General features: G+C 38.8%; 2 protein-coding genes and 3 long non-coding RNA genes across 5 annotated transcripts; all 5 read left to right on the top strand.

Moving 5' to 3' along the window:
• The first annotated feature begins 4,083 nt into the window (after positions 1-4,083).
• Positions 4,084-4,928, top strand: LOC111579510 (spore coat protein SP96-like). Its single transcript, XM_055010188.1, has 4 exons — positions 4,084-4,169; positions 4,299-4,372; positions 4,494-4,547; positions 4,668-4,928. Exons 2-4 carry the CDS (start codon positions 4,316-4,318, stop codon positions 4,827-4,829), a joined length of 273 nt encoding a protein of 90 aa, XP_054866163.1. The 5' UTR covers positions 4,084-4,169; positions 4,299-4,315; the 3' UTR covers positions 4,830-4,928.
• A 5,043-nt stretch (positions 4,929-9,971) lies between these two features.
• On the top strand, positions 9,972-11,151 carry LOC111579512 (uncharacterized). The gene is made up of 4 exons (XR_002747087.3): positions 9,972-10,054; positions 10,186-10,259; positions 10,365-10,427; positions 10,529-11,151. It is a non-coding gene; the product is annotated as an uncharacterized LOC111579512 (long non-coding RNA).
• A 3,318-nt stretch (positions 11,152-14,469) lies between these two features.
• On the top strand, positions 14,470-15,682 carry LOC118471389 (uncharacterized). The gene is made up of 4 exons (XR_004848683.2): positions 14,470-14,580; positions 14,708-14,781; positions 14,897-14,953; positions 15,055-15,682. It is a non-coding gene; the product is annotated as an uncharacterized LOC118471389 (long non-coding RNA).
• Positions 15,683-18,979: 3,297 nt separating this feature from the next.
• On the top strand, positions 18,980-20,156 carry LOC111579526 (uncharacterized). Its single transcript, XR_002747088.3, has 4 exons — positions 18,980-19,060; positions 19,188-19,261; positions 19,367-19,429; positions 19,531-20,156. It is a non-coding gene; the product is annotated as an uncharacterized LOC111579526 (long non-coding RNA).
• A 4,356-nt stretch (positions 20,157-24,512) lies between these two features.
• On the top strand, positions 24,513-26,546 carry LOC118471387 (sialidase-like). Its single transcript, XM_035955676.2, has 4 exons — positions 24,513-24,545; positions 24,660-24,733; positions 24,832-24,867; positions 24,984-26,546. Exons 2-4 carry the CDS (start codon positions 24,677-24,679, stop codon positions 26,271-26,273), a joined length of 1,383 nt encoding a protein of 460 aa, XP_035811569.2. The 5' UTR covers positions 24,513-24,545; positions 24,660-24,676; the 3' UTR covers positions 26,274-26,546.
• The last annotated feature ends 1,049 nt before the right edge of the window (positions 26,547-27,595 follow it).

Genomic DNA, 27,595 nt, shown 5'->3' with positions numbered 1-27,595 from the left:
TGTCCACAATGGAAATCAAATATTCCTCAAAAATTCTTCCCAAACAGCTGATTTTTAATGGAATATCTACATATGGGTACAGAGGAACATTTCCATCAACCATCACTCCTGTGTTCTAATGCTACATTGTGTTAACTAATGGTGTTGAAAGGCTAATTGATGATTAGAAAAGCTTTGTGCAATTATGTTAGCACATGAATAAAAGTGTGAGTTTCATAGAAAACATGAAATTGCATGGGTGACCCCAAACTTTTGAACAGTAGTGCATACGAGAAATACTGTCTTAAAATGGTAACACATGCCCTGATCTATCCCTATTTAGCAGTTCTTAAATATTTCAAACACACTTCAATGTGTCAGCAACTATAACAGTTTGTTTGTAATGAAGATAATTGGTCAACACATATTTTCTTCTATTCATGTAATAACAACTGTAATTTATTGTAGTGCTACTAGACATCCTGAGAAACAAAAACCTATTTAATAAGTGTACCTGGACAGATAAGCAATGAGCGTGAAATTCTTCATCAGACATTTCACATCTTTAGCTCTACAATGGGCTCAACCCTATGAAAACATCTATGCAACAGCTAGTACTCAGTAGGAAAAAGGTAAAAATACATGTTTTATTTCAAATAAGATTTATTTTATTTACCAGATGTAACAAAAAAAAGCTGAGACCACCAAGAAAACATTCTTAAAGGTAACTCAAATAACAATACATAAACTATGACCAGCTGCCTCAAGGTCCTTCATGAAATCACAATATGACAGGAACCCTGTTGTAGGCCCTGGGGATTTCAAATGCTTTTATTTTTTAAAATTCATTATTTATAATTAAATGATAAATGGTAAGCTTTTTAATATGAGCACCTTCATTTACGCAATTGATAAACAATATTTGTGCTAAAGCTGGTAGTAAATGCCTTATGTCTGAAATGCCCTGCAAACAAAGAATAAACTCATTCCAGGTGACATTTAGAGAAAACAGTCTGAGCTTAGATATCAGAAAACACAAAGGATGCTAATGTGGATGGAACTGTCTTTTGGGACTTTATTTCTGCTTGTTAGAAATTCTATGGAAACACAGGGACCCAAAGCTTTACATTTGGCAAACTAGAGCAGCTGGATTAATTGGTTGCTGAGCAGGGAATTCTATAAACCACAGTCTTGAAACAGAACGTCAACCAAACTAGTGAGACATAATAAGCCTGGATATTTTTTTTTTTTTAATCCAGTTTCCTTCCATACCATACTGTATGAAAGAACAATAATCAGTATGCCCTGTTACACACTATGCCAAAAGCACAAAAATATCCGAGTACATCTGGTCGGACTTTGAAGTATGCTAGCTTGCATGCTATTCTGGCAATTCTGACCAACAATCCTCTCCTCAGTTAGGTTACATATGTGTCAGTGTTGTCCAGGAATATAGACATGCTTGAACCAGTGATGACAGCCCATTTCGCACTACAGACTGTGTCAAAGGTGCTATATAATGATGAAGTAGTTTGTTCTAGTTGTATGCATGCTGCTTGAAACTATGGATTTTGTAGTACGTACCTAAAGATAAAGGTATGTGATTTGGAACACAGCCAGAATTTCACCGAATTATAATATATTTGCGGCAGATAAAGGTTTATTTTTCAAATGTGAGTGTATTGTACAGTACTTAACAAGTTTATTAGACCACCTATCAAAGAAAATGAGAAAACAGAACTATTTTAGAAATCTGTCAAAAGCCTGTTTCAAACTAAAAATTGCATTGCTATTTATTGGGCACGTAACAAACTGGAACAACTAAATGGTCCTTATTCACATATATTAGCCAAAAAGCTTAATATTTTATATGACCTCCAGCTTGCTTTCTTGCTGACATTGTTTTTGTGGATTTTTCGACAGTCTCTTTTGTTACTGAGTTCCAAATAGTTTCTATCTGTTCCCAGAGACTTGCTTTGGATGAAACTTTTGTGCCATCTATTTTTTAATTCAATAAATCCCAGATCTGTTCAATAGGATTCAAGTCTGGACTTGGACTTGGCCAGCTCATCAGTTCCAGTGCTCCAGATTCCTTTTTCTTGGTCCAGTAGTCTCACAGCTATGAAGTATGCTTGGGGTCATTGTCTTCTTGGTATATGGACTATGACTAATCAGGTTCAATCCAGAAGGGATTCCATGATGCACCAAGATGTTGTGGTAGACCTTCTTGTTCATGGTACCGTCCATTTTAACTAATTTGCCCATGCTGTTTCCACAAATGGAACCCCAAAGCATAATGGAGTCTCCAACTTGTTCCACTGTGGGTGCAATGCATCTAGCATCAAAACGCTCTCTAGATTGTCTGCGGACATAAACACAATGATACTGACCGAAGAGTTTAAACTTGGACTCGTCCGTCCATGGTATACCTTCTTCCAGTCATGTACAGTCCAGGGTTTGTGCTACCTGGCAAATTTTAGGCATTTTTGGATGTTTGCAGGCCTCAGTGATAACTGGCTTCTCACCAGCTATTCTTCCCTTTAAGCCTTGTTCTTTCAGTCATCTGCTTATGGTCATTCTGGAGACTTTCTCAGATTCTGATCTAGAAGCATTAATCTCTGCCTAAAGATCAGCAGTGGTCCTCCTTCTGTCTGTAGTACTTCGAATCTTGAGGTGCCTGACATCTTCTTCAGTCAGCTTTCACTTCTGGCCTCTTCCTTGGTGCATTTTGTAAGTAGCAGTCTCTGCAGTGAAGCCCAAGGCATATTTGACCACACTGTGAGAACACTTTATGTCTTGTCCTGTTTGTCTCAAAGACCATCCAGCATCATGAAGTGCTTTAATTTGGACTCTGTCAGTGAGTTCCCTATGCATCACAATTTTGAAGAGGAGTGAGGAATTTCAAACTGAATTCATGTTTTTATACCCAAATTTGAGCCAGCAATGACTAAAACATATTTTTCTGTTCAGGAATGCAAGCAAATAACTGTAATTTGGCATCTCAATCAAAAATTATAATGTGCTTTACTATTTTGTTTTCTGCTTTTTTGGGAAACAAATTCGAAAATTCATAGATAACAGGAATAATTATATTTTAGCATTAAAGATATAATTTTATTAAAGAACTTGCACATACTGGCAGATTGATCATCTCAGAATCCTAAAAAATATTTAGGTAATCAGCAATACTCTTAATTTAGGGCAGTGGTGGGAAACACCTTACACTAGGTGGTGGTCTCACATGTGTGGTAAGTACTGTGCAAACTTGTTTGCATGACTAAATAAAGCATAACGTCCAGTTTCCTAAAGCAAGAGGTGGCAGGCAGAAATGCAAACTTCACTGGGTGTTGCCTGGAACTTACCTGAACCACTAAGTCATTTGATTTGCAATCATAACACCAGGTATTTCCGTGTTGTTGCATCTGTTTACCAATGTGCAAGTCCTTATAGGTGGAGACTGAATGAGCATGTCAGTGGTTATATACAATGTTTTATGGCTTTACTAAAAGCAATATTGAAATCTGACACAAATAAATCCATTTGGATTAGGATTTCGAACAGGGAGTATTAAATACATGCCAGATCCCTCTGTTTCAGATGAAAATGTCTGATTTTAATAAACATCAGCATTTACTTGAAGGTCATGTCATTTGATAATAAAGACAAGCTAAAAGTGTCTCAACAACATGAACCTAAATCAGGTTTGAATTAGCTTGCATTACGCATGCATTGCATTAAAAGACATGCAACTTAATTTAAAAAAAAAAAATAACCGGGCTGCAAAAGAACGGATATGCAATAGGTGGTTGTAAATGGTCTTCAGATGCACTGCAAAAGGTCACAGCATTTCATGGAACTGTCTTTTGGGATGTGTGTTTGTTGGAAAGTCTTTGAAACTCAGCTGAATAAGTCTGCAAAAACAGGAAAAGACCTGTCAATTAAATTGGCAAAATTGATTAGGCCAGGATTTTTCTTCATCTGTCTCAATGTAACAGGATCAAGGTGTGTTTCTGTGTGTCATAATTAGACACACATTTTGAAATGTGGAGGTGGAAGATTTCTTAACAGCTGCAGTTTCCCAACAGTGCTGCTCCTGAAAGTGTATATAAGAAAAGCTCCATGTTCAGAGCAGCACTACAACAACCTCCCTGACCATCTGTGAGACAGTCTGCTGAAGCTAAGACCTGACGGTAACTATATGAAACGTTTTTGTTGCAGTAATTTCTGAAGGAGCATGGTAGAATCTTTATTTAATTAGTTTTTACTTTGACCAAACAGTTCATTTGAGCAGGTTTTTATTCTTATTTTTGTTTTTACAGGTGTGATCACTGAAACCATGCTGAAGGTAGCACTTGTTCTTGGATGCCTCCTGAGCCTCGTTCTGGCCAATCCTGTAAGTGTGGCTTTATTATACTCATGACTATATATATATATATAATATGTACAATATATTGTCATTGTAATAAAGTAGAATGCAAGTAACATTCAAGGTGTAACCTTCGGATTTTCTACAGATGGACGGGGGACACAAACGACTTGCCCGTTCAGACTCATCAGAGTCTAATGAGGTGAGTTCCTTCTCCGTCCTCTAGAATCAAACCACACAGGAACATCTGTACAAAGGAATGAAAAGCTGGAACATTTCTGAGAGAATAATATGACAACAAATGTTTCTGTTTTCCTTGAAGGCCACTTCCACCTCTACCACAACGGGACTGACTACAGCACAGCTGACACAACTGTTGCAGCTTTTCCTCAATCTTCTTACAACCACCACAGCTGCAACTACTACGGCTGCACCCACTACTACAACAACCGCAGCTACTACAACTACTACTGCTACTGCATAGAAAAATCTACAGTTCATCCAGAGAGCAATAAGTGAATGAAAAACTTCACAAAAGAGTTCTCCATTATATCTGCAAAATAAACTCCACAAATGGAAAATATATGGTCTGTGTTTTATTTTTTTAAATTATTTTATATCCATTAGAAATTCTGGCAAATTAAAAAAGTGATAACACTTCTAAGAAAATACTGATTGTGTAATTGGTATCAACAGACATTTATGGCTGCTTACAGCAATGGAAGAGTTAAAAAAAAAAAAAACTTTGACAAAACATGTGAAACAACTCTGAGCCACAATCTTTCTATCTATTGTGAGAACTGAGGTCAGTGACCTTCTGCAAAGGTTGAAATTTTGAATGAAATCCAAAATTTCAGACTGTCTTGACCACTGATTGGTTGACTCAGAGGTTAAAGCATCTTTAGTAAGTATACTTGGAGAGATGAACAATTGGTGTAAATATTCTCCATCAGAAATTTCACAAGGCTAAAGGTATGTTTGTTTTTTCAAACAAGTATTTCATTAAAGTTTTTTCACTAAAAGGGACCTGTGAAAACATCTATGAAATCATCAGATCTGTCTCTGAATCACATGTTCTTTTTTTTTTTTTTTTTAGCAAAGGTGGGGTTGTGATATTTTCTTCATTTCAGTCCCTTTGCATTATTGATGAAGTCAAAGTCAAGTCAAGTCAAAGTCAGCTTTATTGTCAATTCTGCAATATGTACATGACATACCAAGAATCGAAATTATGTTAGTCTCTCTTCGTGCAACAGTAGACATTAAATAAACACTTAGAAAATAAGATATAAAAGGGTCCTAAACCCCTAAACACTCACGTCTGTGTATCAAAGTTAAACATTTGAAAGTTTTGCCCATGATAATGCTCCCTTCCTGGATTAAACAGCCATGAAACAGCTGATTTTATTTTATTCATTTTATTTTAATAAAAAAATAAGTAGTTTCATTTCTCAGTTATGTTAAAAAAAAAAAATCTAATTTAAAAACATGAAACCAGCAAGAAAAAATTCTTGCAGGTAACTCAAATAAAAATAAGCCAAATAATAAAATAAATTAAAAAAATAAATCAACAACTAAACATAACACAAAGGAGTGTATGTGATATGTGAGCCTGAGGGCTATCCAGGATGAGAGTAGTCTTATACATACCAACAATATCAACAATCTCCAGATCCATCTATGAGTTTCATGTTTGTGAAGGTGAGTGAAATATTAACAAAACATCGTTGTGTCTAAAGGTCTTGAATAATAAATAAAACATTCAGATGATAGTAATCAGGTCAGCATCTGTGTACAGTTCGGCCAAACAGTTAAAACAATCCTCTGCACAACAGAATACTGTCCGCCTCGACATTTTATTTGTGTTTGATTTCAGATGAACAAGATTACATAAAACCTCTGTTCCAGAAAATCTCAGTTCCAACACCATTACCAAGGCATCTGCTGTCAGAGAAACTACATGTTCATATCAGGAAGTCTAAGAGGGATGTTATTAAAATGAAAAGGTAAACTTGAAAGTGTTTTTTCATTAGAGCATTATAATTTTCCTCATTTGCAAGTGCTTTTGAGTTCAACTTAAAATGAAAATTCTATATTCCAATTTCAGTTTTCATATTCACCCATCTTTATGGGCATTTTATGACCATATTAAAAAATATAAAATATCAATTAAAAGGCTATTTAATGTTTCATTTTCAACATATTAGACTGCTGTACACAATACACCCATCAGGCATAACTTTGACTTAGACAGACTTTATTAATCTCCAGCGGGAAAGTCTGTAACATTATGACCACCTGCCTAATATTGTGTTGGTCCCCCTTTTGCTGCTGAAACAGCCCTGACCCATCAAGGCATAGACTCCACTAGTCCCTGAAGGTGTGCTGTGGTATCTGGCACCAAGATGTTAGCAACAGATCCTTTAAGTCCTGTTAGTTGTGAGGTGGGGCCTCCATGGATCGGACTTGTTTGTCCAGCACATCTCACAGATGCTCAATTGGCTTGAGATCTGGGGAAATACGAGGCCAAGCCAAAACCTCAAACTTGTTGTGCTCCTAAAACCATTCCTGATCCATTTTTGCTCCATGGCATGGTACACTATCCAGCTGAAAGAGGCCACAGCCATCAGGAAATACCATTTCCATGAAAGGGTGTACATGGTCTGCAACAATGCTTAGGTAGGTGGTACGCGTCAAAGCAACAGCCACATGGATGGTAGGATCCCAGGTTTCACAGCAGAAAGTTGCCCAAAGCATCACACTGCCTCCACTGGCTTGCATTCTTCCCATAGTGCATCCTGGTGCCAGGTGTTCCCCAGGTAAGAGATGCACTTGGCCATCAAAGTGACGTAAAAGAAATTCTGAGCAACAGTAGCTTGTCAGTTGGATCGGATCACATGGGCCCGCCGTCTTCCCCATGTGCATCAATGAGCCGTGGTTCACAACAGTTCACCACTGTTCCTTCCTTTGAGCACTTTTGATAGCAACTGACCACTGCAGACCAGGAACACACCACAAGAGCTGCAGTTTTGGAGATGCTCTGACCCAGTTGTCTAGACATCACAATTTGTCCCTTGTCAAACTCACTCAAATCCTTACACCTGCCCATTTTTACTGCTTCTAACACATCAACTTTGAGGACAGACTGTTCACTTGCTGCCTAATATAGCCAACCCACTAACAGGTGCCATGATGAAGAGATAATCAGAGTTAATCACTTCACCTGTCAATGGTCTAAACCTTTTGTCTGATCTGTGTATATAAATGCAGTGAATCACCCAGTTTACATGAAAGAAGAAGTTAGAATTCATTATCTCGTTGTTTTCAATGTTACCACACATTGTGACTATGGTAAGTGGAAAATGAAACAGTCCGACTGATTAGCTCCACACTCGTCGTTCTGTTAAAATATCCAGTGCTGTCGGCTGGTGTGGTTGTAAGTCAGTGGAAATATGAAACGTAACGCATGTTGTCAGGGCAACGGTAGGAGGAAATAGAGATGAAATGTGTTTCTATACTTCTGGCAATTCATTTTGGATGAAGATTTACATTAAAATCATTCCACAACACAAGTTCAGTGTTTCACATATCAACAACAGCACACTCAGATTTTTCTGGCTGTGTGGAGATGCTGTATTCTGAGCTGAAAATAATCAGGCTTATATTAACATTTGTGTTTTTCTGATCTTTGAGTTAATGTGAGTTAAATTCATGATAGCGCTCTGTTGCGCTTCACTGTTTATTAGTAATGAATCATCCTCAGGCATGATTGATGCATCAATACCAGCCACATTTTACGCATGATAAATAATGAAAATCCACAAAAACACTAATGCATAGCAAAAATAACATGTTGTCAGTATTTTAGAGGCTTCACAAAATATCTCACAGATCCTATTTTCAGGGGAGTTGATGCCTCTGACTCTCCTTTAGTTCACGCTCTGTCTGAAGGTGGAAACTTTTCATCTTGCCATGACCTCCAGGAATCTGACTCATATTCATAGAGCATAAAAATGGTCTGTTTAAATATCAAATAAAAGTGTTGACAGACACAGGATCTGCTTTGATTCTGAACAACCTGCAGTGAAACAGTTAAGATGGATTATGAAAATGGATCCAACACCAAATCACTGACTTAGCAACTTGTACTGTAACACTCATCTGAACTGTGCAATAATGCACTTAATCCATCATGTGTTCAGACACCAAACATTTCTCAAACAGCACATCTTAGTAGCCAAAGCCAGAATAGTGATCAATTTCCTCAAACATGAGGTGGCAGGAAGAAATGCAAACTTCACTGGGTGTTGCTTGGAACTTACCTGAACCACTAAGTCAGTTGGCCGTAACACCAGGTATTTCTCTGCTGTTGCATCTGTTTACCAATGTGCCAATCCTGATGGGTAGAGACTGAACATGCATGTCAGTGGAAGATGCATTTTTTTTCTGATTGTGCTAAGAGCAACATTCAAATTTGACAGAAATCTGTTCGGACTGTAGTGTTTCTACGAGGCACCATTTAGTGAGTGCCAAATTCCTTCTGTTCAGATGAAAATGTCTGGTTTGAATAAACATCATTTACTTGAAACTCATTTTTTAATTAAGACAAGTTAAGAATGTCTCAATAACATGAAGTTAAGTTAGGCTTGAATTATCCTGCATTACGCATGTGCACAGGCTACATAAGCTGCCGAGACTGGATGATCATTAAAAACAAGACACAACTCATGAAAATGAACAAAAACCAATGTGGTGTTCTTCTCAGCAGTAGAACAAACCAGATTCAACCTCACACGGAATTTATGAACCCAGCCACAAACAAACGGATGGAGAATACTTAAATTTAATCATTAGCCCATGTTTGTATAGATTAGTTAACTCCATGTTCAGGATGCTAGCAGATAAAACATACCTGGTTACTGAGTGATGAACTACGAGCTCAGCAGTCAAACATTTGCATGTGATGAGTGTTTTACCCATGTGTTAGAGCTACAGACTCCAACAAACAGAACTCTGTCGTATAGTTATGACATAGAATGCGCAACACAAGGTTCTTCTTACTTCTGAAAGTACCATTACCAAGAGTGTTAACATTGGAGCTTATTGGTCCTCCGGTATTTAAACATTTTGGCCTTGTTTATTGGTACCCATCCCCAGTTATATGTGTTGGAAATTCTTTTACACGCAGCTACACAGCAAAACAACTATGGCACACAAACTGTAAATGCTGAGCCTAAAAATAACCTCAGCAGCCTCATCGATAGGACTAAATGATCTGTCCAAATGACATAAAGACATTTGAATGGACTTTCTTTTGGGATGTTATTTCCATGTTTTGGAAATTCTTTGAAACCAGCTAAATAAAACTTGACAGTCAGCATCCTCTAGAGCAGCTGGTTCAACTGGATCAGTTGGTTACTGAGCAGGGAATCCTATAAGCCACAATAATAGGAACAGACCTGCCATTTCAAATAGCAAGACTGATTCGGCCAGGATTCTTCTTTATCTGCCTTAATCTAATAGAGATGTAGATTCTGTCTGCAATCATTAGACACACCTTGAAATGTGGAGGTGGAAGATTTCTTAACAGCTGCAGTTTCCCAACATTGCTGCTCCTGAAAGTGTATTTAAGAGAAGCTCCACGTTCAGAGCAACACTACAACAACCTCCCTGACCATCTGTGAGACAGTCTGCTGAAGCTAAGACCTGACGGTAATTATATGATACGTTATTCTTTGCAGTATTTTCTGATGAAAGATGGTTAAAATTTTATTTAATTAGTATTTACTTTGACTAAATAGTTCATCTGAGGACGTTTCTATTACTTTTATTGGTTTTCACAGGTGTGATCACTGAAACCATGCTGAAGGTAGCACTTGTTCTTGGATGCCTCCTGAGCCTCGTTCTGGCCAATCCTGTAAGTGTGGCTTTATTATACTCATAATAATATGTACAATATATTATTATTGTAATAAAGTAGAACACAGGTAATATTCAAGTGTAACTTGTGGATTTTCTACAGATGGACGGGGGGCACAAACGACTTGCCCGTTCAGACTCTGATTCTGATTCCAACTCTAATGAGGTGAGTTCCTTCTTCATCTTCTAGAATCAAACCACACATGAACATCAGTTACAGTAAAACTTCTGATTGTCTGACAACAAATGTTTCTTTTTTCCATTAAGGCTACCACTACAACTGCTACTACAACTACTGCTGCTGGTGCCACTACCACCTTGTCTGCAGCACAAATTCAAACACTCCTCCAGGCTATTCTTGCCCTCTTACAAGGATAATAATCATGAGTTATGGAGCACTTTTCAAATTCCAAGTTCATTAAAGTGCTTCACAAGGCAGAAAATTAAACAGACAAGTCATTAAAAATACAATTTGGTGGATGAAAATCAACACAGTGTTGGAAAAGGTAAAAATATTTTTGTGAGAAATCAAAGACAGTTCAAAGGAAATTAAATCTCACGTAAAAACAGGAAAGTATGTCTTCAGAAGTAAACATCTTAAACAGTAACATCTTAAAATGTGTTCTTAAACACACCTCCTGTTTCCTACTGCTGCTACAACTACTACAGCAGCAACGACTACAACAGCTGCTCCATTCTAATGTCTGAAATGTAACCAGGAACCAATAAGTGAATGGAAACCAGTTTTAAGTGGATTTTCAATGTCAGCTCTAGTTCCTGTTGGTTTAAATGTTTTCTTGAGAATTTGTTCTGATTTTCTCTTTTCAAATTCAAATCATGTTGTTTTTCACCTGACCGCACTGCCAAATAAAGTTCATGAATTGAAAACACTTGGATTCTGTTTTTCTTTTTTTCAATTTCAGTTTCACATATTTATGAGAGTTTGTAATTTTGAATGTTACAAAAATTATACCACTGAATCTGTTCACTTTCTTAGCAACTTGTACTGTAACACTCATCTGAACTGTGTAATAATGTGTTTGATCCATCATGTGTTCAGACACCAGACGTTTCTCAAACAGCACATCTTAGTAGCCAAAGCCAGAAGAGTGATCAGTTTTTCTCAAACATGAGGAAATGTAAACTTCACTGGGTGTTGCCTGGAACTTACCTGAACCACTAAGTCATTTGGCCTGTAACAATAATACCAGGCATTTCTCTGCTGTTGCATCTGTTTACCAATGTGCCAATCCTGATGGGTAGAGACTGAATGTGCATGTCAGTGGAAGATGCAATTTTTTCTGATTGTGCTAAGAGTAATATTCAAATTTGACACAGAAATCTGTTTGGACTGTAGTGTTTCTACGAGGCACCATTTAGTGAGTGCCAAATTCCTTCTGTTCAGATGAAAACGTCTGGTTTGAATAAACATCAGCATTTACTTGAAACTCATTTTTTCATGAAGACAAGTTAAAAGTGTCTCGACAGCATGATATTAAATCAGGCTTGAATTATCCTGCATTACACATCTGCACAGGCTACATACAGTGGTGGAAAGAAGTTTTCGGACACCCTTAAAACTTTACATAATCTCAAATATTGTCATGAAATGTTTGTGGAAAAATCTTTTTTGTGTTTAAAAAGGTGTGGCTGCATTAGACAGACACAAACAAATACATTTTTTTTGTTTTGTTTATTGTTTACAAGAAAAATTAACAACACTAAATTCTTGACAGTTTCAATATGCCAGTTCTCAACACTGTCGGTATCAAAGTCAACAAATAACAGAGAATGTGTTCAAAACTGAAAAAAAAATAAATGAACCATCACATCATCAAATTAATATTCAGTAGTGCTGTCATTAACATGCAGTAGAGCTCTAATCCTGGCTGACATGTTCCCCACAAGCCTTTCACACTGTAGAGGGGTAATCGTGTCCCAGTCTTCTTGAATTACTGCTTTTACTTCTTCTAAATTCTCTGGTTTACACTTTGAAACAGACCTTTTGATAATCCACCACAGATTTCCAATGGGGCTCATGTCTGGGGATTGAGCTGGCCACTCTAAGACCTGGACACTGAGCTCCTGCACCAAGTTCTACTGGTCCTGGATGTGTTCAAGGGGCATTATGTTGTTGAAACATTCAGTTTTGACCTCAATGGAACAGTACATGTGTAGAAGGGAGCTTGTGTTTTTGGAGAATGGCACAATTGGTAGAGTTCAATGGTGCCATCACAGACGGTGACATGACCAACGCCAGCAGCACTCATGCATCCCCAAACCATGATACTGCCTCCACCATGCTTGACAGTAGGTACTGTCCATGCTGGAGATAATGATTCACCTGGCCTTCTGTGTACCCTCACATTAGCAGGAGGTAGATAAAGCTGGAAACTGGACTCATCTGACCACAGAATCTTCTTCCAGTTCCTGGTTATTCAGTTCTTGTGTGCTTGGGCCCAACAACGCCAGGCTAACCTCTGTCTCTCATTGATCAGGGGCTTCTTGACAGCCTTGTAGGACCTTAAGCCATGATCTAAAAGTCAGCCACGTACAGTGCAGGTGGAACACTGGACAGCAGTTTGGTTTGACCACTGCTGTTGAAGCTCCTGTGATGTCATTCAGAGGTTTTCCTGCACATGTGGATCAGGATGCAGTCATTTCTTGCTGAAGAAACCCTTGGATGCCCAGATCTTGGTTTGTCTTCCAGATGTTGGTTTGTCTGTATTTCTGCAGAGTGGATCCAACTACTGAAGGACTGCATCTGCACTTCCTGGCTATCTGGCAGCAGCTGTACCCTTCCTGGCTGAGAATCTGTATCTTCAGGCGTGTTTCTTGCATTAGGTTCCTTATTTTAGCCATTTTTGTCTCTGAAGAACTTTTAGATGTTCTGGCTTTCTATAAACATAAAGTAGGCAACAAAAAAATGTGTTATTTAATAAAAAGCATGACCTTCATTAGTGGATCATTGGTACCAAAATGACCCAATACTCAAAATTTTGCATGTATTTTAATGGAACCAATCGATTCTAAGTTTTTAATGGCTTTTTAAAAAAAAAAAGGATTTGTTTAGTATTTTGGCTGTGAATGTACTAAAAGAAACTGCACTTGAAGACCTAAAAGTGAATCTTAATGCAATATTTTACAAATGCATGAGGTGTCCGAAAACTTTTTCCACCACTGTAAGCTGCTGAGACTGGATGATTATTAAAACAGACACAACTAATCAAAATGAACAAAAACCAGTGTGGTGTTCTTCTCAGCAGCTAAACAAACCCTGTTGAGAAAACAGCAACAACAGGGTTCAGCATTTTGAACCCACATTGAATTTATGAACCCAGCCACAAACAAACGGATGGAGAATGCTTAAATTTAATCATTAGCCCATGTTTGTATAGATTAGTTAACTCCATGTTCAGGATGCTAGCAGATAAAACATACCTGGTTACTGAGTGATGAACTACGAGCTCAGCAGTCAAACATTTGAATGTGATGAGTGTTTTACCCATGTGTTAGAGCTACAGACTCCAACAAACAGAACTCTGTCGTATAGTTATGACATAGAATGCGCAACACAAGGTTCTTCTTACTTCCTAAAGTGCCATGAGCAAGAATGTTACTTTTTGAGCTTATCAGTCTCCCAGTATTTCAAAATTTTGACCTTCTTTATTAGCACCCCCAGTTATGTGTGTTGGAAATTCTTTTACATGCAGCTACACAACAAAACAATTACGGCACACAAACTGTAAATGCTGAGCCTAAAAATAACCTCAGCAGCCTCATCCATAGCATTGATAGTTGTCTTAAGATGCACCACAAACAATATATGTAAATGAAAATATAAACAAACAGAGTCAGGACCATGAGAAAAAGACCTGAATTCAAATTTCTTAACATAAAGACATTTGAATGGACTTTCTTTTGGGATGTTATTTCCATGTTTTGGAAATTCTTTGAAACCAGCTGAATAAAGTTTGTTCGTCAGCATCCGCTAGAGCAGCTGGTTCAGTTGGATCAGTTGGTTACTGAGCAGGGAATCCTATAAGCCACAATAATAGGAACAGACCTGTCATTTCAAATAGCAAGATTTATTAGGCACAGATTTTAGTTTATCTGCCTCTATCTAATAGAGATGTGGATTCTGTCTGCAATCATTAGACACACCTTGAAATGTGGAGGTGGAAGATTTCTTATCAGCTGCAGTTTCCCAACATTGCTGCTCCTGAAAGTGTATTTAAGAGAAGCTCCACGTTCAGAGCAGCACTACAACAACCTCCCTGACCATCTGTGAGACAGTCTGCTGAAGCTAAGACCTGACGGTAATTATATGAAACGTTATTTGTTGCAGTATTTTCTAATGGAAGATGGTTGAATATCTGTTTAGTTAGTTTTTTGACTAAATAGTTCATTTGAAGACGTTTCTATTACTTTTATTGGTTTTCACAGGTGTGATCACTGAAACCATGCTGAAGGTAGCACTTGTTCTTGGATGCCTCCTGAGCCTCGTTCTGGCCAATCCTGTAAGTGTGGCTTTATTATACTCATAATAAAATATATAATATGCACAATATGTTATTATTGTAATAAAGTACAATGCAGGTAATATTCAAGGGATAACTTGTGAATATTTTACAGATAGACAGAGGGCACAAACGACTTGCCCGTTCAAGCCCTGGTTCTACATCTGATGAGGTGAGTTCCTTCTCCGTCCTCTAAAATCAAACCACACATGAACATCAGTTACTGTAAAACTTCTGATTGTCTGACAACAAATGTTTCTGTTTTCCATTAAGGCTACCACTACAACTGCTACTACAACTACTGCTGCTGGTGCTGTTGCTGCTGCAGTCTTGTCTCCAGCACAAATGCTCCAGCTTATTAATAGCCTCTTACAAGGATAATAATCTTTGGAGCGCTTTTCAAATTCCAAGTCACAAAGTCCTTTACAAGGCAGAAAATTACACAGACAAGTCATAAAATCATCAGGTTGAAACAAACAAACAAACAAAAAAACCCACTTCAGCAGATGAAAACCAGTGCTGCAAAAAGGTAAAAAAGATTTTTGAGAGAAATCAAAGACAGTTCAAATGAAATTGAATCTCATGTAATATCAGGAAAGTATGTTTTCAGAAGTAAACAGTAACATCTTAGAATGTGTCCTTAAACACACCTCCTGTTTCCTACTGCTGCTACAACTACTACAGCAGCAACGACTACAACAGCTGCTCCATTCTAATGTCTGAAATGTAACCAGGAACCAATAAGTGAATGAAAACCAGTTTTAAGTGGATTTTTAATGTCAGCTTTATTTCTTGTTGGCTTGAAATGTTTGACTGAGAATTTGCTCTAATTTTCTCCTCTAAAATTCAAATCATGTTTTTCACCTGACCGCACTGCCAAATAAAGTTCATAAATTTAAAACATTTGGACTCTGTCTATTGTCTATTCCTTAGTTAAATCCAGGTGGTGACTTTTTGTTGGGACAGGGAGTGCATTTGGAACTTTCTGATGAGCTCCACACTAGTTGTTCTTTTAAAATATCCACTGTTATCAGTTAGTGTCAGTGTGAATCGGTGTAACTATACTGAATGTTATGGATCTATTCAGGCTATCAGTTGGAGGGAGTAGAGATGTCCTTCTATTGTTGGGACAGTACATTGTGGAGAGAGATTTATACTAAAATATCTTGAAGGCACTAATTCAGTTTTTCGCTGTGTGGATAGGTGTGTGCTTTCCTGATGTCTGAGTTAAAGTAAGTGCATTGTATGATATTGTGCTACCACACTGTGGAGTAGTCTGGCAAAAACATCAAGGAAGGTGGTGGGCAGGCAGACTCATCAGACTACTTGTGTGCAAAAGAGGAGAAGATATTATTTTACCGTGCCTCTCCACTCATGTGAGACATCCTGAACTCAACAGCACCGTAAATCCAGGAAGTGCTGGACAGCCTGCTCCCAAACCTTAGTCCTGTATGATGAGTCAGAACAAAAAAAAACAAAAAAAGGTAAGTTTGAACAAAAGAACAAACAATCACAGCACATTTTACCTGTAACTTCATATAGAATAACTGAAACTGATCAAAGGATGTGTGTTTTGCTTTAATCCCCGTATGATGGATGTAAACATCAACACAAACAAGCTGGGTGTAGGATGTGCTTCAATGCTGCACTAGCATTCTTAAATTAAAGCAAAATACACATCAGGAAAACAGTATTCTGCAATGTGTAGAATAAAAGTGTCAAGGGACAAATGGTGAAAATGAGAGTTCTCACCCACTCAAACACATATGTACTCATAATATGCCATTTTATTGTAAATAACATCAATTTGCACTTTATGGTAAATATTAACCATTTTTTGTACACCTCTGTAAATACCAGCATTTTAGACACCTCATGCTGCTTGTTTGACCAGCACAATTTGCTCATCAGTTGCATGCTTTTTTGTACATTGTCCTTCTGCCTTGTGTGTAACGTGTGAGATATCTGTCTGTCTGTCTGTCTGTCTGTCTGTCTGTCTGTCTGTCTGTCTGTCTGTCTGTCTGTCTGTCTGTCTGTCTGTCTGTCTGTCTGTCTGTCTGTCTGTCTGTCTGTCTGTCTGTCTGTCTGTCTGTCTGTCTGTCTGTCTGTCATCTTGCTAATTGAAATGACAGGTCTGTTCCTATTATTGTGGCCTATAGGATTCCCTGCTCAGTAACCAACTGATCCAGTTGAACCAGCTGCTCTAGAGGATGCTGATGAACAAACTTTATTCAACTGGGTTTCAAAGAATTTCCTAAAGATGGATATGACATCCCATAAGACAGTTTCATTGTCTGAAATCTGATTTCAGACGTTTTTCTCATAAGCATGACTTTGTTGGTTTCTATCTATCTATCTATCTATCTATCTATCTATCTATCTATCTATCTATCTATCTATCTATCTATCTATGGTTACAGCAATAACCGCTTGCATGCTGGTATTTTGATCAAAATAAATCAGTGATGGTGCTTCCTGTAGCACTCCTGCAGATCACAACCTGCTTGAAGGTAAAACCTTCACATCTTGCCATGACCTCCAGGAATCTGACTGAAAATATGAAGAAACAAAAGTTTTATTCTGTAATTTTAAGGTCACTCTAAAGAATGCATGTTATTGTGAAACGAAGACTCACCTGAACAGCTACTGCTGACAGACACAGGACCTGCTTTGTTTCTGAATAGCCTGCAGGAAAATGCTTTAAATGGATTCCGAAAATGAATCCAACACCAAGCCACTGACTTAGCAGCTTCTCCTGCAACACTCGTCTGAACTGTGTAATAATGCATTTGATCCATTGTGTGTTGAGACACCAAACGTTCTGAAACAACACGTCTTAGTGTTGTTTTATTATGATAAAATCATCTTCTTAATCGATTTTGATTCCTTTTTTTCCAGCAACAGCACATGATGACAGACATGATGACAATTTGGTTAAAGTCTTGAAATAAAACTTGGACATTGAAAATATTTTCTGAACACCATGTAAGTGTAATGTAAATACTTATTTGAGCAGCTAAAGCCAGAATAGCGATTAATTTCTTAAAACATGAGTTGGCAGGCAGAAAATCAAACTTCACTGGGTGTTGCCAGGAGCTTACCTGAACCACTAAGTCATTTGACCTGTAACAGTAACACCAGGTATTTCTCTGCTGTTGCATCTGTCTACTAATGTGCCAATCCTGATAGGTAGAGACCGAAATTGTCCAGCGTTATATCAGACTTAATGGTTCCACCTTGAACAAATATCAGGTAAATGTCAGCACATGATCTGAATAAAACCTGTTTCACTCACTTTTAATTGTAAAAAGAATGCAGCAGGACTTTGACAATATTTTTACTGTGTGATTTTAATAGTTTTAGAGAAGAAAACAGTTGAGGTACTACATTCAGTAAGAGAAAGCGTGACCAGAAAGTAAGACAGAGTTCGTCTGTAGTCCTAAAATATCTAAATCTCCACTGTTCTGTGCTCTGAAAGTGAAACTGAAATTCTGGTCAATAATTCAGATGATGCTCAGAATTTCCGATTGATTTTATGAACGCAGCCAAAAACAAATGGATGGAGAAAGCTTCTTTTTAATCAGTAGCCCATGTTTGTATAGTTTAGTTAACTCCATGTTCAGGCTACTAGCAGACATAACATACCTGGTTAGTGAGGGATGAACTACGAGCTCAGCAATCAAACATTTGTGCATCTGTATGTAGTGAACTTCTACTGAAAATTGTAACAGATTTCTGCTCTTACATGAACACCACTTGTCATTCTTGTGGCAACGAACATATTCTGCATCAACTGTAGAGAAGTTTAATCATACTTTTAGATGTTCGTCATCTGTGTTTGCAGCATAAGTGACAGAGCTGCTCAGCTGACCCTTGATGGAACTGTCTTTTGGGATGTCATATCCATCTTTAGGAAATTCTTTGAAACCCAGTTGAATAAAGTTTGATCATCAGCATCCTCTAGAGCAGCTGGATCAGTTGGTTACTGAGCAGGGAATCCTATAAGCCACAATAATAGGAACAGACCTGTCATTTCATTTAGCAAGATTGATTCGGCCAGGATTTTTCTTTATCTGCCTTGATCTAATAGAGATGTGGATTCTGTCTGCAATCATTAGACACACCTTGAAATGTGGAGGTGGAAGATTTCTTAACAGCTGCAGTTTCCCAACATTGCTGCTCCTGAAAGTGTATTTAAGAGAAGCTCCACGTTCAGAGCAGCACTACAACAACCTCCCTGACCATCTGTGAGACAGTCTGCTGAAGCTAAGACCTGACGGTAATTATATGAAACGTTATTTGTTGCAGTAATTTCTGATGGAAGATGGTTGAATATCTGTTTAGTTAGTTTTTTGACTAAATAGTTCATTTGAAGACGTTTCTATTACTTTTATTGGTTTTCACAGGTGTGATCACTGAAACCATGCTGAAGGTAGCACTTGTTCTTGGATGCCTCCTGAGCCTCGCTCTGGCCAATCCTGTAAGTGTGGCTTTATTATACTCATAATAATATGTACAATATATTATTATTGTAATAAAGTAGAACACAGGTAATATTCAAGTGTAACTTGTGGATTTTCTACAGATGGATGGGGGGCACAAACGACTTGCCCGTTCAGACTCTAATTCTGATTCCAACTCTAATGAGGTGAGTTCCTTCTTCATCTTCTAGAATCAAACCACACATGAACATCAGTTACAGTAAAACTTCTGATTGTCTGACAACAAATGTTTCTGTTTTCCATTAAGGCTACCACTACAACTGCTACTACAACTACTGCTGCTGGTGCCACTACCACCTTGTCTGCAGCACAAATTCAAACACTCCTCCAGGCTATTCTTGCCCTCTTACAAGGATAATAATCATGAGTTATGGAGCACTTGTCAAATTCCAAGTTTGTTAAAGTGCTTTACTAGCCAGAAAAATCAAATGGACAAGTCATAAAATTGTCAGGTTGACAAAGAAAAAACACAATTCAGTGGATGACAACCAGTGTTGGAAAAGGTAAAAACATGTTTGAGAGAAATCAAAGACAGTTCAAAGAAACTAAATCTCATGTAATATCAGGAAAGTATGTTTTCAGAAGTAAACAGTAACATCTTAAAATGTGTTCTTAAACACACCTCCTGTTTCCTACTGCTGCTACAACTACTACAGCAGCAACGACTACAACAGCTGCTCCATTCTAATGTCTGAAATGTAACCAGGAACCAATAAGTGAATGAAAACCAGTTTTAAGTGGATTTACAATGTCAGCTCTATTTCCTGTTGGTTTAAATGTTTCTTGAGAATTTGTTCTGATTTTCTCCTCTAAAATTTAAATCATGTTGTTTTCACCTGACCACACTGCCAAATAAAGTTCATAAATGTAAAATACATGGACTCTGTTCTCTTTGTATGTATGTATTTGCGTGTGCGCACAATTGCATTCCTATCTAACAGTGGCCATCATCACAGAGGACATTTTTTAAAATGCTAAAATCATGTCTAAAACACTCTGGGGAAATTTTATAATTATCATCACGTGAGGACCAGCAGGGGCTGCACAGTGAGTCAGTGGTTGGCACTTTCACCTTGCAACTAGAAGATCCCTGGTTGGTGCCCCGGCCTGGACATGGGATCTTTCTGTGTGGAGTTTGCATGTTCTCCCTGTGCATGCGTGGGTTTTCTCGGGGTACTAAAGCTTCCACCCACAGCTCAAGTTAACTGCTAAATTGTCCATAGGTGTGAATGTGAGTGTGATTGTCTCTATGTGTAAACTTGTGATAGACTGGTGACCTGTCCTCTGTCTTCACCCTATGTCAGCTGGGATAGACTCCAGCGACCCCAATGAGGATTATAGATAATGAATGGAGGACTGGCAGGTGTGTAGGTGTGTGTGTGGTAACACTTGACCTGAAGTCCCCCTGTTGAGCAGTGGTGGTTAGCACTCTTGACTTGCAGCTAGGAGAGCCACGCTTCGTGCCCCGGAATGGGCCTGGGATATTTCTGCATGGAGTTTTCATGTTCTCATTGTGCATGCGTGGGTTTTCTCAGGGTATTGGTACTGGTATGCATCATGGGCTGCACAGTGGCTCCATGGTTAGCACCGTTGCCTTGTAGGTAGAAGATCCTCAGTTCGTGTCCTGAAAGTGGAGTGCATGGAGTTTGCATGGTCTCTCTGGACAGCATGGGCTTTCTCTGGGTTCTCAGACTTCCTCCCAAAAACATGCTGAGGTTAATTAGTGATTCTAAACTGTCTGTAGATGTGAATGTGAGTGTGCTTAGTTATCACTATGCGTAGCCCTGTGATAGAATCGTGATTTCGCAATACAATAAAAACCTGCAACTAAGCAACATCCACACAACTGAAATTATGGACAGATTGTACTTTAAATGAGGCAGACATATTGATAACCCCATGAAACCATGCTCACACAAGTTTTTGGGGTTTTTTATTGTCAGCTTTCCTTCATGGTTCTGGCTGCAGCAGCACAAACAGACAGTTGTCTGTCAAGAACACAGAAATCCTCCAGTGAGTTTACATTGTTAAAGAAACGCTTAAATCCAGCTTTACTGAGGATATTTATGGTCAAATTTATGTACAGACAACGAAAACGGAGCTCCACATATGAATGGATTAATGTTTTACCAACAGCAGATATTTAAAGTAACTTATTAAGATGCAGAACACGAGTTAAATGTCTTTATGTGAGTGTTTAAATGTATAAATACGTATGAAGATTCTTAATAATGCAGGTTACTGTGTTTGTTGGAGCTGAAACAAAGGCGGCGCTCATTAAAACCTTTATTTTCTTGATTAATCCAATAGTTGTTTGGCCGAAAAATGTCAGAAAAAGAAAAGAAACTTCTTGACTAACCGACCACAGGTTGTGAAGGTGGGTCAGCTCTACTCTTCCACCCTGACACTCAGCACTGGTTCCCCCCAGGACTGTGTGCAGATCCTCCTCCTTTAAGCCCTCTACACGCATGACTGTACAGCATTCACCCATCCAACACCATCATCAAGTTCGCTGACGACACCGCTGTGGTTGGCTTCATCTCGAGGGTGATGAAACAGCGTATAGGGAGGAAATACAGAAGTTGGCAGGGTGGTGTTTCAGGAACAACCTGGAGCTGAACACCAAGAAGACCAAAGAGATGGTCATTGATTTCAGGAGACATAGGAGTGTCCATGCTCCACTACCTATTAACAGTGTGTGTGTGTGTGTGGAGAGAGTGGCCTCCTTCAAGTTCCTGGGTACTCATTTATCTGAGGACCTGGACAGCCAACACAGCAGCACTGGTTAGAAAGGCACAGCAGAGACTCCACTTCCTCCGAGTGCTGAGGAGGAACCATGTGGAGGAGAGACTGCAGGTGTCCTTCTATCAGGCCACCATAGAGTCTGTGTTGACCTACTGTGTGACTGTCTGGCTTGCAGCCTGCTCCGCCACAGACAGGAAGGCTCTGCAGAGGGTTATCAGGACTGCAGAGAAAATCATCGGCTGCCCTCTGCGCCTCCTGGAGAACATCGCGACCTCCTGCTGCATCAGCAGAGGAAAAAAGATCTGGGCAGACAGCACACACCCTGGCCAGAAGCTGATCAGCCTGCTGCCATCAGGGAAGAAACTCAGATCCTTAAAATGCAAGACAAACAGGCTGAGAAACTGCTTTTTCCCATGGTCCATTAGACTTCTAAACTCAAAACACCTGAAAACCTGAATGCACAGTGTCACTTTTAGTGGTTCAAACGCTGCTTACGTGCAATCTCCTGACCATATTTATTGCATTTTATTTCATTTCATTTACCTCACATATTTCATATATCTGGCCTCCTTTGCATATGTTGTCATTTTTATTATTGTCTTGTTTTATATGTACAGTTGATTTTATCATTTAATGTCATTTTTGTGGGGAGGCAAGTGAATTTTGTTTTTGCCGTTTTAATACTGAAAGAAAAAATGGGGATGCTACATTACAGATTTAAATTATATACGTGTATGTGCTGGTTTTGTATTGTTCTGTAAACTGACAATGGGCAGGGCAGGGCTGTTGGATTATTTAACCCGCCCTGCTTACTTTTATCCAGAAGAGATTTACAGTTTCATCTCAACTGTAACACAGTGATGACCTGAAGACAAACAATCAGAAGAAATGACACTATGTGAGAATAACACAGAGGAAACCAATGATAGTTTGCATATATGGAGTGAAACTGATTCCTGAGGGCATCTGGATCCTAGTCTGTTCTCTGGCCACTTCTTCCATATTAGTGCAGCTTCCATCCAAGGGTTTCCACACCACCTAATCAGGACCATGGGCCTTGAGTGTATCAACTTCCTATCCATGCCAACACTCAAGACCTATGTTGTGCTTTTCTTCCTTTGGTTCTTATGGGAGGCTTTTGTGGGGGTCCACTGGCCGGGAGGTGCTGCTGATCCCTAACTAAGCCTTTCCCCACACCATAACAGCTCAGCTCAGCCACCATCAACATAATGCTCACCTGCATCCAATAAACAATAAAGCTTTAAAATGATTGGTGTTCTCCTAGCTAGTGAATGTCTTCCTAATATTTTCTCCATACCATAAACATTCATGACCAGGAAAAAATATTTAGAACAAATGGCTGCGTTGCAAGCCTGTTCACATTTTTCCATAGCTTTGAGCTGAGCTCTTTCTGCATGGAGTTTGCATGTTCTTCCTGTGCATGTGTGGGTTTTCTCCAGGTTCTCCGGCTTCCTTCCAAAGCCGAAAAACATGCTGGGGTTAATTGATAATCCTAAATTATCTGAAGGTGTAAATGTGAGTGTGATTGTTTGTCTCTATCTGTAGTCCTGTGATAGACTGGTGGCCTGTCCAGATGTCCTCTACCTTCACCCCGAGTCAGCTGGGATAGACTTCATCCCCCCACAACCCTAATGAGGGTTAATTAATGAAGTGTATAGATAATGGATAGATGGATGTTGCTTTGAGCTGTGTCATGCACTTGTTGTCTGTATGATTGTGTCCGAAAACATTTTTGTCTGCATGTGTGGAAATGAAAAATGTCCTGGGAGGTCCTACATGAATTTACATTTGTTTGGTGATTCTAGGCCATGTAGCCAGCAGTAATAGTTTTGATTGAGGGATCTGATTAGAGTTTGTAGAACAATAATTTACCAGTTTTGGATTTAGGGTCCAGTGAGCAAGATTTAGGGGGGCTCTATCAGCCAAAGGGGAATATAATATTCATAATTATATTTTAATTTGTACCTAAGAACAAATCCTTTGCATCTAAAAAAGGAGCGGCTCCTATTGCAGGGAACCTGCTATGTTGCACCACCTTGTTTTGGCTTCGAGAGGATAATATTCAATTAATTGTAATCCGCAACTATAATAGCTGGACCTGTAAAAGGTGGGGCAGTTGTTTGATGTTTCCTGTGGACTTTTTGACAAAAAAAGTCCACTTCATATTTTTCTTAAATATTCTAAAAGAAGAAGATTTTTTTTAATGTGCAGGCAAACAAGAAAGTGACCCTGACATGGTATCCTCAGGTCAGCCAGCAGATTGATTACGTTTTTTTCATGATACAGGGTGCATTTTTCGGGTGTGTCTCTAATTGTTCCCTTATGTAACTATTTCATCATCTTCTGATGTAAATGTGGAATGTTTCCTAATAATTACCGGTTCTCAACAATATGCTAATGAGATTATATCTGCTCCTGTAACTGTATATAAGGAAAGCTCAACTTACCAACTTCACCAGTTGAGAGACGCTCTGCTCAAGTCGTGAAAACGTGACGGTAACGCTAATATTGTTCAATGAGGTTTATATTTTCTGCATGATGTTGGTGGGATGGATGATTTTACTGATATTTGAAAGCATGAATTGATCTGAGATATTATTTGTTTAACAGGTGTGATCACTGAAACCATGCTGAAGGAAGTGCTTCTTCTCGTATGCCTCCTGAGCATCGCTCAGGCTCAAAGTGTAGGTGCAATAGTGTCAAAGATCATATCAGTGTTCTTGTACTAACTGAATTATCCAAACAACACACTTACCATCTCTGGGTATTTTTTCTTTTACAGTTTGACAGACCCTCTCGTCTCTCTAGAATCCAACAGGTGAGTACCTTGTTTGATTAGGTTGGTCTAGATTTCAACATTCAACATGCTAGACTGCAAGAGAATCATTCACTGTACTGTGGTAGTGATTATAAATTGTTCTGTTTTTCTTACAGCTCTTTGAGCGTGTTTGTCAGAACCGACGCATTCCACCGTTTCGTCGGCGTCTTTGTTTCAGACTGGAGCAACAGCTAAATGCTTTTGCTGCAACTACCACCACTGCTGAATCCACTACACCTGCTGAATCCACTACAGCTGCTGAATCCAATACAGCTGCTGAATCCACTACAGCTGATGAATCCACTACAGCTGCTGAATCCAATACAGCTGCTGAATCCACTACAGCTGATGAATCCAATACAGCTGCTGAATTCACTACACCTGCTGAATCCACCACAGCTGCTGAATTCACTACAGCTGCTGAATTCACTACAGTTGCTGAATCCACTACACCTGCTGAATTCACTACACCTGCTGAATCCACCACAGCTGCTGAATTCACTACAGCTGCTGAATCCACTACACCTGCTGAATCCACCACAGCTGCTGAATTCACTACAGCTGCTGAATTCACTACAGTTGCTGAATCCACTACACCTGCTGAATTCACTACACCTGCTGAATCCACCACAGCTGCTGAATTCACTACAGCTGCTGAATCCAATACAGCTGCTGAATCCACTACAGCTGATGAATCCACTACAACTGCTGAATCCAATACAGCTGCTGAATCCAATACAGCTGCTGAATCCACTACAGCTGATGAATCCAATACAGCTGCTGAATTCACTACACCTGCTGAATCCACCACAGCTGCTGAATTCACTACAGCTGCTGAATTCACTACACCTGCTGAATCCACCACAGCTGCTGAATTCACTACAGCTGCTGAATCCACTACACCTGCTGAATCCACCACAGCTGCTGAATTCACTACAGCTGCTGAATCCACTACAGTTGCTGAATCCACTACACCTGCTGAATTCACTACACCTGCTGAATTCACTACAGTTGCTGAATCCACTACAGCTGATGAATCCAATACAGCTGCTGAATTCACTACACCTGCTGAATCCACCACAGCTGCTGAATCCACTACGGTTGCTGAATCCACTACACCTGCTGAATCCACCACGGTTGCTGAATCCACTACACCTGCTGAATCCACCATAGTTGCTGAATCCACTACACCTGCTGAATCCACCACGGTTGCTGAATCCACTACACCTGCTGAATCCACTACACCTGCTGAATCCACCACAGCTACTGCATCTATCATTGATGTTTTGCTACAGTTCTATGAGCGTATTTGTCAAAATGGACGCATTCCACTGTTTCGTCGGCCTCTTTGTTTCCTCCTCGAGCAAAAAGTAAATGCTCTTGCTGTAGCTACCACCACTGCTTAATCCACCACAACTACTGAATCCACTACGGCTGCAAATACTGTTTGCCCAGCTTCTGCTACTAACAACTAAAATCTGACATGCAAATATTAACAAATAAAACCTGTTGAATGACACAGTGGTTGAGATATCAGTTTGAGTAGTGAGAACCCACAAGAGCTGAAAATGATGTCTTAATGATTGTGTCTTCATTATTCAAGTTCAAGAAAGTATGCTAACCAAAATCTCCTTCTTCTCTGTGCAATTTCCATAATAAACTTGGATCAATGCAAAATATGCTGACTACATATGTTTGTTTGTTTATTATAAACATCACCTATGTGAGAGACATTAATGAAACCTTTGTGTCATTCCTAATAAGAAATTGTGTGATAAATGAGGAAAATCATTTTCATTGATGAATTACAGCTTGTTAAAATAACAACACTAATTTGCTGTAACACAACAAAGATGTTTTTGGCACATGGAGACAAAGTTCCTGATTCCACATAATCCATGACTACAAGTGGGAAAACAACACAGCACACAGCAGCCACTTCTGATCTTCAAATTCAAAATGTGTTTTGAGCATATTTTCAATATCTGACTCAGAGCATTTTAACACAAATGTTTAAACAAAATACGCTGAATCTTGGACCAAGAAGCAACTAAGGGCATCTTTCTTCATGCAAAATATATGGTGCATTAAAATCTTTTCAGAAGTATGCCAAACAAAACAGACCTGTGTATATGAACTGTGTCCAGTGAACAGTGATGACATTAGCTTGAAGTCTTGCATGGACATTCAGCATTAAGTTAGTAGGATACACCCTGTAAACAAATCTTTTATTTCCTTTCACACTTCTAGAAAAGAAAAGAAAAACCTATTTGACAGCTGACTGAGTGGCTGATGGCTTAATCCTTTTCTTTTGTGACCATTTATATCAACATGACTGATAGCCTGAGGAAAAGATTCTTCATTGTTTACTTTTTCATCACTTTCTCATTGTTTACGAAGAACCCGCAACTGTTAAAATGAATTTGTTTTAATCAGTATTTTGTCATTACTCCCGTTTAATGGATCATGCTAACCAAAATCTCCTTGTTTTTATTTCAGTCTAGCATCAGTTAGTTTCCAGAGTGAATTCACTTGCATAAGTTTAGCTTTTATTGCTTTAAAAAGCTTACTTAAAGTATTTTACTTTTGGTACTAGACAAGGTAAGGCAAATTTATTTGTATAGCACAATTTATACACAAGGCAATTCAAGGTGCTTTACAATGACAAAGTAATACATTCATAATATAATTATAAAGATGATTTAAAATCTTTGTGCCATCCTCGAGC

Source organism: Amphiprion ocellaris, chromosome 4 (genome assembly GCF_022539595.1).
Source record: "Amphiprion ocellaris isolate individual 3 ecotype Okinawa chromosome 4, ASM2253959v1, whole genome shotgun sequence".
NCBI classification, from domain to species: domain Eukaryota; kingdom Metazoa; phylum Chordata; class Actinopteri; family Pomacentridae; genus Amphiprion; species Amphiprion ocellaris.
This window is presented reverse-complemented; position numbering and strand designations above follow the sequence as displayed.

Bases quoted from the DNA above. Each gene is read 5' to 3' on its own strand.
- LOC118471387 (XM_035955676.2), top strand. From the start codon at position 24,677: ATGCTGAAGGAAGTGCTTCTTCTCGTATGCCTCCTGAGCATCGCTCAG. The intron at 24,734-24,831 runs GTAGGTGCAATA...TTTCTTTTACAG, and splicing joins GCATCGCTCAGGCTCAAAGT to TTTGACAGACCCTCTCGTCT. The intron at 24,868-24,983 runs GTGAGTACCTTG...TTTTTCTTACAG, and splicing joins GTCTCTCTAGAATCCAACAG to CTCTTTGAGCGTGTTTGTCA.
- LOC111579510 (XM_055010188.1), top strand. From the start codon at position 4,316: ATGCTGAAGGTAGCACTTGTTCTTGGATGCCTCCTGAGCCTCGTTCTG. The intron at 4,373-4,493 runs GTAAGTGTGGCT...GATTTTCTACAG, and splicing joins GCCTCGTTCTGGCCAATCCT to ATGGACGGGGGACACAAACG. The intron at 4,548-4,667 runs GTGAGTTCCTTC...TTTTCCTTGAAG, and splicing joins ACTCATCAGAGTCTAATGAG to GCCACTTCCACCTCTACCAC.